Source organism: Arachis duranensis, chromosome 8 (genome assembly GCF_000817695.3).
Source record: "Arachis duranensis cultivar V14167 chromosome 8, aradu.V14167.gnm2.J7QH, whole genome shotgun sequence".
NCBI classification, from domain to species: domain Eukaryota; kingdom Viridiplantae; phylum Streptophyta; class Magnoliopsida; order Fabales; family Fabaceae; genus Arachis; species Arachis duranensis.
In genome coordinates this window covers 28,227,067-28,238,253 of record NC_029779.3, presented here as the reverse complement: position 1 = coordinate 28,238,253, position 11,187 = coordinate 28,227,067, and the positions used below count along the sequence as shown (strand labels likewise).

At 31.1% G+C, this 11,187-nt stretch overlaps 2 protein-coding genes and 1 long non-coding RNA gene across 5 annotated transcripts in view; 1 reads left to right on the top strand and 2 right to left on the bottom strand.

The window, feature by feature from the left end:
* The first annotated feature begins 1,332 nt into the window (after positions 1-1,332).
* On the top strand, positions 1,333-2,400 carry LOC107461897 (phytosulfokines 5). 2 transcript variants are annotated; one of them, XM_016080457.3, is made up of 3 exons: positions 1,333-1,553; positions 1,644-1,714; positions 1,922-2,400. In XM_016080457.3, exons 1-3 carry the CDS (start codon positions 1,439-1,441, stop codon positions 2,030-2,032), a joined length of 297 nt encoding a protein of 98 aa, XP_015935943.1. In that variant the 5' UTR covers positions 1,333-1,438; the 3' UTR covers positions 2,033-2,400. The 2 variants fall into 2 exon arrangements, with proteins under 2 accessions (XP_015935943.1, XP_015935944.1); XM_016080458.3 differs by having other exon boundaries at positions 1,363-1,553; positions 1,925-2,400.
* A 1,826-nt stretch (positions 2,401-4,226) lies between these two features.
* LOC107461859 (40S ribosomal protein S27-2-like) overlaps positions 4,227-11,187 on the bottom strand; it is a 7,449-nt gene continuing 488 nt past the window's right edge. Inside the window, exons 3-4 of one of the 2 annotated variants that reach the window (XM_052253499.1) lie at positions 11,114-11,142; positions 4,227-4,565 (exon numbers count right to left, since the gene is read on the bottom strand). In XM_052253499.1, coding sequence (XP_052109459.1) covers positions 4,439-4,565; positions 11,114-11,142 — 156 coding nt within the window. In that variant the 3' untranslated portion in view covers positions 4,227-4,438. Of the gene's footprint in view, positions 4,566-4,688; positions 4,718-11,113; positions 11,143-11,187 lie in introns of both variants that reach the window. The other variant, XM_052253500.1, reaches the window with a different exon arrangement.
* Positions 7,477-9,984, bottom strand: LOC127741294 (uncharacterized). Its single transcript, XR_008002229.1, has 3 exons — positions 9,685-9,984; positions 7,825-7,863; positions 7,477-7,749 (listed from the first exon to the last, which is right to left on the bottom strand). It is a non-coding gene; the product is annotated as an uncharacterized LOC127741294 (long non-coding RNA).

Here is an 11,187-nt window from a genome sequence, read left to right as displayed (position 1 = left end):
CACTGATTTTGTTTTCATTACCAAGTGGAGAGGCAACTTCGAAGCATTCTATTCATTTTTTAGTATCTGAAAATTTCTCAAGACTGATTTTATTTGCCTCTATAACTAGAATTTAATAAGTTTAAAAACTTGATCTATGATATTTGTAACAAGATGAAGAACGTGCAGTTATTTTACATGAAGTTATTAGTTGAGAATTCGTTAGATAATTTCACACGTTTGACTAAATTATTATCTAATGATTCTTAACTAGTAACTTTTCATAAAAACAACTGCATCTTAATTTTTACTTTATAATAAACCTGAATTAATATTTTTTATTAGATATAATATATATGATAAGCGCACAAAAAAATGCACCTTTAGTTATAATTTATGATATTAAAGTTTTAATGGCTAAAAATCTAAAATTAATTTTTTATTGACTTTAAAAGAATAAAATTTTAATATAAAGCAAATAAAAAAAATATATAAAATTTACACAAACTAAAAATAAATAAATTCTTGTGTGAAGAAGTGTGTTGGACATATAAATAATTATATATCTATTTTTATCAGGTAAATGATAGTTTTTTGCTTTGATTTAATTCAATCTTTTAAGATGGTGAGTTCTTGTGATGCCTTAAATAACAAGGCAACTTCAAAATCAGAACAAAAAAATAGATGGCATGGTGGACTGATGGTGATGAAGATTTTGGCAAAGGTGAAGAGTTTAATAGTTAAGAGAGGAGGGTTGGACAACAGCTGTCAGCAAGTCCTGATCAAAGGTTGACTTTTTGTTGACAGTGTGAAAAGAGTGCCACTATTTGCATTGATGTGGATTTTTAGGCAGTGTGTGACTGTGTTGCTTTGGACCACTGCTATGGCAGACAATGACTAAAGCACCTTTCACTTGCTACCATCAAATTGTGGTCCTGTCTTCTCTGGTCTCATCACACACTACTACCATGAACACTAGTTTATTAAGAGAGAATGATAATATAGTAAATTATTAAGAGAGAATGATAATATAGTAAAGACTACTCATCTAAAATTGTTTTCATGTAAAAATGAGCTAAGATGTAATATATATTATGTTAAGTAATTTAACTATACATATTAAATTATCCAACGATTTTAAATTATCATCTTTATATGAAGATATTTTCAGGTAAGTAATTATTGAAATGATACTGCTATTAAGTATTGAGACATATGCTAATAAAGAAGCATATAGAGAGGATGATGATGGTGAGTGGGGCCATGTTGTGGTGAGTTTTTTTTTTTATTAAATGGAAAAAAAATTGCCTCATTTTTTTAGGAACCTTCATGTGAACAACAGTGTACTACTTTAATTAATTTGCTTGCATGATATGTGTGTGTATTTATATCCACTTTCTGCAACCTCTTTCTTTCAACACACACCTATCTATCCATTCCTCTATACTCTGCAGTTTGAATGATAATCATGATGAAGCCAACTCTTCACTATGGACTTTTTCTCCTTTTCTTTTTCCTTTTCTTTCAAGTTTTCTCATCAAAGCTAGAGGCTCGTCCACTTATCACTCATCAAGGTACTAATAAGCAGTATTTGGTAGCTCTCAGTTATTTTGATTATGTGTCTGTTGAATGTTATTTGACCAAGTGGAACTTGCTTTCTTCAGGGGAAAACAGAATATTGGATGGATCCTCTGGGGAAAGCTTTGTTTTTCAGGAAGGTGGTGAATCCTCCAAGGTAAATCCTAAATTGAAACACATAAGAAATGTTTCTAAACATAATTCATTGTATTCGAGTGTAAATGAAGCTCGCGCAACATTCAAATCCAATTTTCAGTAGATCATATGTCAGTACAGAATACGATAATAACTGCTGATAAAATAATATTGCTGTTGAAGTTGAACTAAACCTTATTATTATTATGTTTGCTTAATTGGAATCTAGCAGCTGCTGGGGGTGGAGGAATGCAATAGTGGAGATGAAGAATGCTTGATGAGAAGAATGACTTTAGAAGCTCACATAGATTACATCTACACCCAGCACCACAAGCCTTGATTATCTCAGATCTTCAATGACTACTATCTTCCATATATGGCTTAGATGTGTTAAAATAGGATATTTGTATCTACTATTTGCTTTGTTATCACTACCATACTTGGGGCTTTGCACTAAGCTTATTATTAAAGTGGTATATGTGTCATAACAAATGCAACTGATGCTGAACATGTATAGAAGAAACCATGACTATTATTACTTTATTAGGTATATAATGTTATGTAACATGTGATGACTAATAATTAGTTCATCCAATATGGGCTCCTTTAATGATTTTGAAGTTTGATATTTGGAGTTTGGAGTGAAGAAAATTATTAACAAGTATATGAATAATCAATATATGTATTTATAGGTTTTATTTTTATTTTTTTCCTAGTTTCCCATCTATTTTTTTATTACATAACCAAAGTCCAAGTAGGAAACTATATTCCTTTTAACTAACTTGATTTGGCCATTTCCGTTTGCCAAGCTTACTGTGCCATGTAAAAGCTCAACCAATTATTATCTTCGAATTTGGGGTTGGTTCTACCTTTCTAGATTTCTTATGTAAAAGTCAAACAAAGTCATGACATGTTTATTTTATTCCACAATGTTATAGTGGTGGTTTATTTTATATCTCACTTCAAAAGCAGGACAGCATGGAAAGAATTTGTGTTTTCAATTTATGTCACCGTGAATGATATTGCATTTGGGTTTGCTCAATTTTGGCATTAGAGCTTAAATAGAATTTTTACAGTGATTATCTTATGTCTAGTAGCATGTAAAGTTATAATGGTGGATTCAAAACAGAAAAAAGTCACGCGCCGAAAGCAGTGATACGAATATTTGTACAAAAGAAGATAAATAAAAGCAAAGGATGGGTAAAGCTAAACAAGCATATTTGCGCAAAGGTAGAAAAACTATATGAGATTAGCCTATCAAATGCAAGCCTTGCATCATCGCCTTATTAATAGACAAAAAAGAGAGAGAGGAAATTATCTTTATTTTAACTTGTTCACGAAAATTGAGAAGCATCCTGGCCTGTTTCTTTTTCCTTGCTTTTCAAGAAACTCATGTACACCGATCATTAACACAAGAATGCTGAATTGCTGATCATCATCTACATTCGAATTAACACCCTACTTGTTTTTCAATTGGATTTAAATATATAGTAATTCCTTTCTTACCTTGTTTGTAAAAAGAGATGATTAACCTCTAGGGAGTTGGCAACCTCCTCAAAATAGTTGAGGAAAGGTACAATGTAGAGTTTTTCATAGCAAAGATGCTCTTCATTGTAGCAAAATGTACACACGCGATACCAATAAAGGTAGGATAGGATACATAATTTTTTCTGCCCGATCCATATTAAAAAACTAACTTTTTTGACAAATTACAGTGTCCTCGTTACTCTATTAAATTCTTAAATCTTGTTGACCTAAAAAAAAAAATCATAAATCTTACAATTCCTTGTCTCCCATGGGTTTTTCTAATTAAATGTTAGAAAAGGAATGATAAATTATGGTTGATATTGGAGAAATCATAACAAGTCCACAAGGGAAAGAATTAAGTTTAAAATGATGGGATTCAAATGAAAAATTAGAAAACCAGTATACCAGTAGATGTATAAAAGGTAGTAAATATTTAAACTTTCAAATAATTGAAGTGGTAAATTTTTAATCTTAATGAGTAAAGACTTAACTTCCGGAAATTCTTAATGCTATGGGTATAACTAGGATTAGCAAAAAACTTCATAATTTAATATCCATGATAAACCTTGTCTATCATAACATGCATTTGGCATTTATGTTAAAAAAAATTGGCAACAGCTAGGACTGCTTGTTATTCAGCAAAGACCGAATTAATGAGAAGCTAATCTTCTTCATAACTTAAGAAGTCAAGCAAACAAAGAAGAAATCTCTAATTATAGAGACAAGTTTCAAACTGCTATTACTAAAGCAGCCAGTAGCCCCTTCACCCTACGGCCACCCTAACTCAAGAGGGAAGCACTATGCCTTAGGCGCATCATCAAGCAAATCCCCATTGCTTGTGTTCAACAAACAATCCAAATATAAATAAGATTAAAACCTAACCCAGAAAAGCATAAAAATACATATAAGGTCCGGCTTTAAGAACCAAAAGTAAGACAAATCAAGCAAAAAGAACTACACACATACATAAGAATCAGAGTAATATGAATCCAACATGTAAGATAAAATTAGAAATCTACCAAAATCATATGCAATATCATGAAAAGGCTAGGTAGTATCATCAAGTTCTAGAGAAAGTTGTAGAATAAAGAGTCTTACAATTTAACAAAACTAAATATAAATATACCATAAATAGTTAAACAAAGACAGAAGGCATTGATCCTATCTTAGAACAGCAAAACTTTCAAGAACCAAAAAAGCAAAAAGATGTCACACCGATTTAATCCCCCTTCTTCCTAAAAGAGCAGCCCTCGGTCAGCCTCGCTCGGCCGCCTGTCGGCTGGCACAATACTGTCTGGCAGTTTCCGCACACCACGACGGTCTGAGAGTGGCTGAATACAGTGGTACTGCATTCAATCACAAATTTGAGGCGAAAACAGTTAAAACTAATTCAAGTGATTTAAAGCAAATTAGATAGCACTAAATAAAAATCAACAAAAAAAAAAAGAAGGCAGAATCATCCAACTTACATGTTGAAACAACCTTGGCACTTCACATCCTGCAACAATAAAACGGGCAAACAAGAGACATAAAAGCTTGTTAGAGAGACGCTTGAGCTTGTGTTTCCTCTTCTCAAGCTCAGCTGGAGGGTTAAGCAAATCGATGTCATTCTGAAGAACCTACTCAATCCACAAAAAAATTCAGTTATTCAAAGAAACCACATGGATAATCAAGAACAATCACGGATCTAATGAAATGCGAGGAAGAAGGACACTCACCATGATGGCTGCGGCACAGGATTTCGAAACCTTTCAGAGAAACCCTAATTGGGAGTAGAGTGCAACACCAACAAACTAAAACACTGTCTTCGGCGTTTGTGAATCAAAAACCAAATATTACTCCGAAATAGGAAAACAAAAACCCATGCATACAGAGGGATTGGTTTTACACGCGGCCCATCAAGTAACTGGCCCAAAAAATAATTGTAAAGGTTATAGGAAGGTTAGGTCCAAAAACTAGTTGTATCATAAGTAATGACCAAGAAGAGGTTTATGAATTTAATTGATATAGAAGAAGACAGTACAAAACAATAGAAGATATTATAACCTAGTTAAGGATGGAAACGGGTTTAAACCTACCAGGTCGGTTCGCATAATCCGCAAAAAAAGTGGGTCGGGTTGAAAAATTGAAACCACTAAAGAGCAAAAAATCGCCTAACTCGCACCATTTAAATTGCGAGTTTTTGCGGGGCGGGGCCGACTTTTCTGCCGAACTTAATTTTTTTTGCAAGGGGTATTTTTATAATTTTCTTTTGTTAAAACTCAAACTTCTCCCAACCCAATTTACAAGGGTATGAAGATGAAAATTCAATGTTTTGGATTATGTTTATATTGCTTTGAAGACAATATTTATAATTATGTTTTGGATTATGTTTATTTTGCTTTGGAGACAATATTTATAATTATGTTTTGGATGAAAACTTGGTTTATAATTATGTTTATTAGATATTTATAATTACAAAGACTTTAATATTTGTGAATATAAAAAATATAATTTTTTATGCCTTTAAAATTATAAATTTATTAATATGGTTGTGAAATTATATATATATTATTTAGTAGTTAACAAAAAAAAGATGAGCTTTAGCGGGCTTAGCCCGTTAGCCCGCCAACCAGCAGTTAGACGGAGCGAAACATCCCAATCCACCAAAAGACGGGTTTCTAACAGGGTGGGGCGGGCTTTCCCGCTTGCCACCCCTAAACCTAGAGTAGTTGCTAGGTTTGTGGTGGGGTAGGGGTGTTATCGGTTCGGTTTGGTTCGATTTTGGACTAAAATCCAACCGAACGGATCTGTTTGGTTTTTACAGAGTACCAACTAATCGGTTTGCTGTTTGTGCAACAACCGAACCAAACCGAACCAAACCAAAAGCAGTTTAGCAATTTGGTTCGGTCGTTTTTTTTTATTTTTAAATCCTAACTAATAGAAAATTAATCTTAGTAAAATGATATTCAAAACAATCAATAAACTGAAATAACATTATATTATATTCAAATTCAACACAATTTCAACTCATTCCAACAACTAAACATAAAACAAACACATTTGTTAAGTCTAAAATTTCAATTTCAATTCATTACTAAGCCACTTTTTTTGTTCGATTCGATTCGATTTCTGCATAGCCATCCGAAAACCAAACCGAACTGAACCAATCGATTTACTTAAAAAAACCAATTTTTTATATTTTTTATTCGATTATTGTAAATTTCGACTTGATTTTGCGGTAAATTTTGATTCGGTTCGGTAACTTACACCCCTAGGTGGGGATGTTAAAAAAGATAAAAAGATATTATAACCCAAAAAATATATAAAAGAGAATCATGTATTCGTTCTGTATGTACGAATATGTTGGATATGACCAAGATGCTAAGATCATTGTCTTTTCTAATTTGTATTTTTTTCTATAAATAAAAATAATTATATTTCTATTATAAATTTAATTATTTTATTATAATAAATTTAATTATTGGTATCACTAAATATTTTTAACCGTTTGACATCTCACATTACACAACATTACACAAAGGACATACACGAAGGATTTTCTAATAAGTCAATGGGGCAGGCATTTCAAAATTTTTAATAAAAACTCAACATCTCACATCAATAACTTGTAATAGCTAGTCCAGTACTTTGGAGTTTTAAAGTCTTTAGAGATACATAAAAAAATTATAATAAAGTCTTACCATTTTTAATTGTTTCAATTAAGCTATACTTAAAAAAATATGTCAATTCTTTAAATTGGTTTTTTAACGATAAACTCTAATTACAAAGTCTTATATTATACAAAGTTTTAGTATAGAGACCAGTTAACAAATTTAATATAACTAGAGATGTTTGAATGAATTAAATTTAATATAACTAGAGATGTTTAAATGAATTAAACCTAATAAGCGCAAGCAGGAAAAAAAATATTTCTTTGAAAGCGATCATTTTATGCAATCAGAAATTAAAAAACATCTAGATCTGAGATGGCAGAATGTCGAAAAAAATGAGTTGTGCATTAATAATCACTTACCCACTTATCATGCAATCATATATGGATGCTAAAAGAATTTAAATATAACTCATATTTTCCAAGGCAGAATGTCGAAAAAAATGAGTTGCGCATTAATAATCACTTACCTACTTATCATGCAATGATATATGGATGTTAAAAGAATTTAAATATAACTTATTTTTTTCTACAAAACCCTACTTTTCTATCTATATTTTCCTATTTAAAATACATGATGAAAATCCAAAATGTTCCATTCCTGGTATTGCATCAACAGTTCTCATACAATTTTATATTTAAAAATGCATAAAACTAAGAGTCTTAATATAAAAAAATAAAAGTAAAAAGTATTATGGATAAATACATAATTCGTTATCTTTCTTTTTCTTGAGTTGTCTTGTTCAGTCTTAACTTCATTATCCTGGGTTATTTTGTTACCAATTTTAGCTTTGACAATTGTGTTGTTGCCGGTGAAATCTATATGATAATGGCCTTGGCGCTCCTGTCTTTGCATTAATTGCTCACACACACATAACCTGCAAACATGCATGTTGATTTCAACAAAAGAAAAATCTAGCTTCAACTTATTTATGTGTACATTATTATCTTACATTTCCGGAAACAATCTTCAATCTCATTAGCTGACAAACCTATTTTGATGATTGACAATAATAAAAATAAGAAAAATAATCAATTTATATTTGTTTTGAAATATATATTATTGAAAAAAAAAAGCAAATTAAAGATACATATTTCAATTGAATAAATAGGGCAATTTACTTATTTAAATAAAATGACAGAATTCTTTATCCAAATGTGCAAAACAGATTGTTATTACGTATATGTGCAAAAATCCTATTCTATGTAATCCGTGGTAACCTACCACGGTTTTTGAATTGTGCATAAACCGTGGCAGGCTGGGATGGTTTATGGAAAAACTTAGTTGCTTGTAAACCGTGGGAGGTTCCAGCGATTTATGAAGAAGGTGAACTGGTCATAAACCCTTGTGGATTACAACGGTTTATGTAGGTTCAATTATGGCCAGAAAACACACCGTTTATAGATCTACAAATAGTATATAGGAATACATAAAAAATACACAGAAAGCAAGCATAGCTTCTTCAAAGATTTTTTTAATTATGAATTAAAAAAAAGTCATATTTAATAATGGCAACCATTATTATCGTCTCCAAAAATACATAGATACATCGGAATAAGTCATATTTAACAAGAATTTTTTTAATTATAAATTAAAAAAATAACTATTTTCTAAAAATAATCCACTTCAAATATGTCAGATTGAAAAGTTAACAATAGTAACTATTATCATAGTCTCCAGAGTACATAAGAGTACCCAGGAATAAGTTGTATTTTATTTTTGGGAAATAGTTATTTTTTTAATTTATAATTAAAAAATCCTTGTTAAATATTTATTTCGGTGTACCTGTATATTTTTTTGAGACTATAATAATGGTTGCCATTGTTAAATATGGCTTGTTTTTTTTAATTTATAATTAAAAAAATACTTGAAGAAACCATGCTTATTGTCTGTGTATTTTTTTGTGTACTCTTATATACTATTTGTAGATCTATATACTATTTTGGAGACGATGATATGCATTTTAAAAATTTTGAGTGAAGTTTGCCGAGAATTAAAGTGAACTTGCTTATTTTTATAGAGTTCGCCGAACTCCAAATACAAAAAAAAAAAGATAAATCTAAAAAATTAAAGTTGAAAAATTATTTTTTGGAATTAATTAAAATTATAGAAAAAAAAACTGGTGAGAAGCTTGTGTGATTTTTGTCATCATTCCTAGAAGCCACTTTTAATTCTCTACTGTTATAAAATTAAAATAAGTGCATATAAAATTAAAATAAGGCACTTATTAACCCATGATGCTTTCTTTTCTTCACAAAAGGATTATTGTCATTTTCTGAGTGGGATTTTATTAGAATCATTGTCACATAATCCATTGTTAGGAATAGTGAGGCACTTTTGGTTTTAAAATCAAAATTGTTATATTTATTTTTTTTGTATTTTTTATATATCTTTTTTATTTTAAAAATAATTGGTAGAAATATTTGTTTTTTCTTTTCTAATACTCCATTGTAACACAGTCATGCCTAAACCGTTGTAACCCACAAGGGTTTATGACCAGTTCACCTTTTTCATAAACCGTGGTAACCTACCACGATTTATGCCTTCTACGCCACCTTCATAAAACGCTGGAACTTCCCACGGTTTACAAGCAACTCAGTTTTTCCATAAACCGTCCCAGCCTGCCACGGTTTATGCACAATTCAAAAACCGTAATGGGTTGCCACGGATTACATAGAATAAAGTTTTTGCACATGCACGTAACAACAATCCGTTTTGTATATTTAGGTAAAGGTTTCGACCATTTTATTTAAATAAGTAAATTGCCCGAATAAATATATATAGCTATACGTTATAATTCATATTTTGTAACCTTTTAAAATGGAAGATGCTCCTGCCCCAAAATATGCAATTCTTTTCTCTAGATGCCATAACCAAGTTCTGGGAACATCAATTGGATTTTTCATTGAAACATAGTCAGCAAAGACCTAGGTCAAAGATAAATAAGTATCAAAATAAAAATCTTATGGAATGACCCATGGGACAACATATACTAGCAAAACATGTATCCGTAACCTTCACTAACCTCATTAACTTAAAAGTAGGTTACGTTCAATGGAAAACGGCCTCTCATTGCAGTGCAACATGGTATAAATTAGTACGTATCTCACATATCACTTTTTTTTTTCTTTTTCTACTCAATAAAAGAGTTTCAAGTATTGTTAGAGAAGTTTTTTTTTGCAAGTTATTAATGATTGATTCGTTTGATCTTTTTAATTCGTCTGTAAAAAAAATATTGTTAGATAAAAAGCTCTCAAAATTAAGCTATGAATATTAAGCATTCATTTATACCTGCAATCCATATAAGTAGACTATGCGGACTAGGATCACCAGGTTCTAGTGAAATACGCTGCAAATAAATAAATAAATAAAAAGGTCAATATTGCATATACGATATACATGTATAGCTAACTTAGAGAAAAATAAAGATTAAGACTATCCACCTCTACAAGAAGGAAGTGCCCATCATACTGCAAAACGAAAAACAAATAAAAATAAACATAAATAGGTTTATTAACTAAGCGTATTTTTGTAGAAACATTTTCATTTTATTCTCAAATTTGCATTAACTTAGTGTGTAGTAGTTATTTCTATGCTAGTTAGTTAGCACACATTCAACCTAACTAATCTGAATATCTAGGTCTTACAAATAAATCACCGTGAAAATTATAATGGCTACGAAATTAACAACGGAGTACACTAAGAAAGTAAACGTGATTAACAACGGAGTACAACAAAGGAAAACTTACACGATTTAACAAGTGCTTAACAACTTAGTACAACGAAGGGAAACTTACACAAGGCACTCGGTTCTTAATCGACTGGCATTTTTTCATTTTTGGTGCAAGCATGCTTCCAGTATAATGCTTACAGTTTAACCAAACTAAATATAAATATACCATAAACAGTTAAACAAAAACAGAACAGAAGGCATTGATCCTATCCTAGAACAGCAAAACTTTCAAGAACTAAAAAGCAAAAAGATGTCACACCGATTTAATCCCGCTTCTTCCTAAAAGAGCAGCCCTCGGTCAGCCTCGCTCGGCCGCCTGTCGGCTGGCACAATACTGTCTAGCAGTTTCCGCACACCACGACGGTCTGAGAGTGGCTGAATACGGTGGTACTGCATTCAATCACAAATTTGGGGGCGAAAACAGTTAAAACTAATTGAAGTGATTTAAAGCAAATTAGATAACACTAAATAAAAATCAACAAAAAAAAGGCAGAATCATCCAACTTACATGTTGAAACAACCTTGGCACTTCACATCCTGCAACAGTAAAACGGGCAAACAAGAGACATAAAAGCTTGTTAG

Coding starts and splice junctions, on each gene's coding strand:
- LOC107461897 (XM_016080457.3), top strand. CDS start 1,439: ATGATAATCATGATGAAGCCAACTCTTCACTATGGACTTTTTCTCCTT. Junction 1,554..1,643: donor TCCACTTATCACTCATCAAG/GTACTAATAAGC, acceptor TGCTTTCTTCAG/GGGAAAACAGAATATTGGAT. Junction 1,715..1,921: donor AAGGTGGTGAATCCTCCAAG/GTAAATCCTAAA, acceptor ATTGGAATCTAG/CAGCTGCTGGGGGTGGAGGA.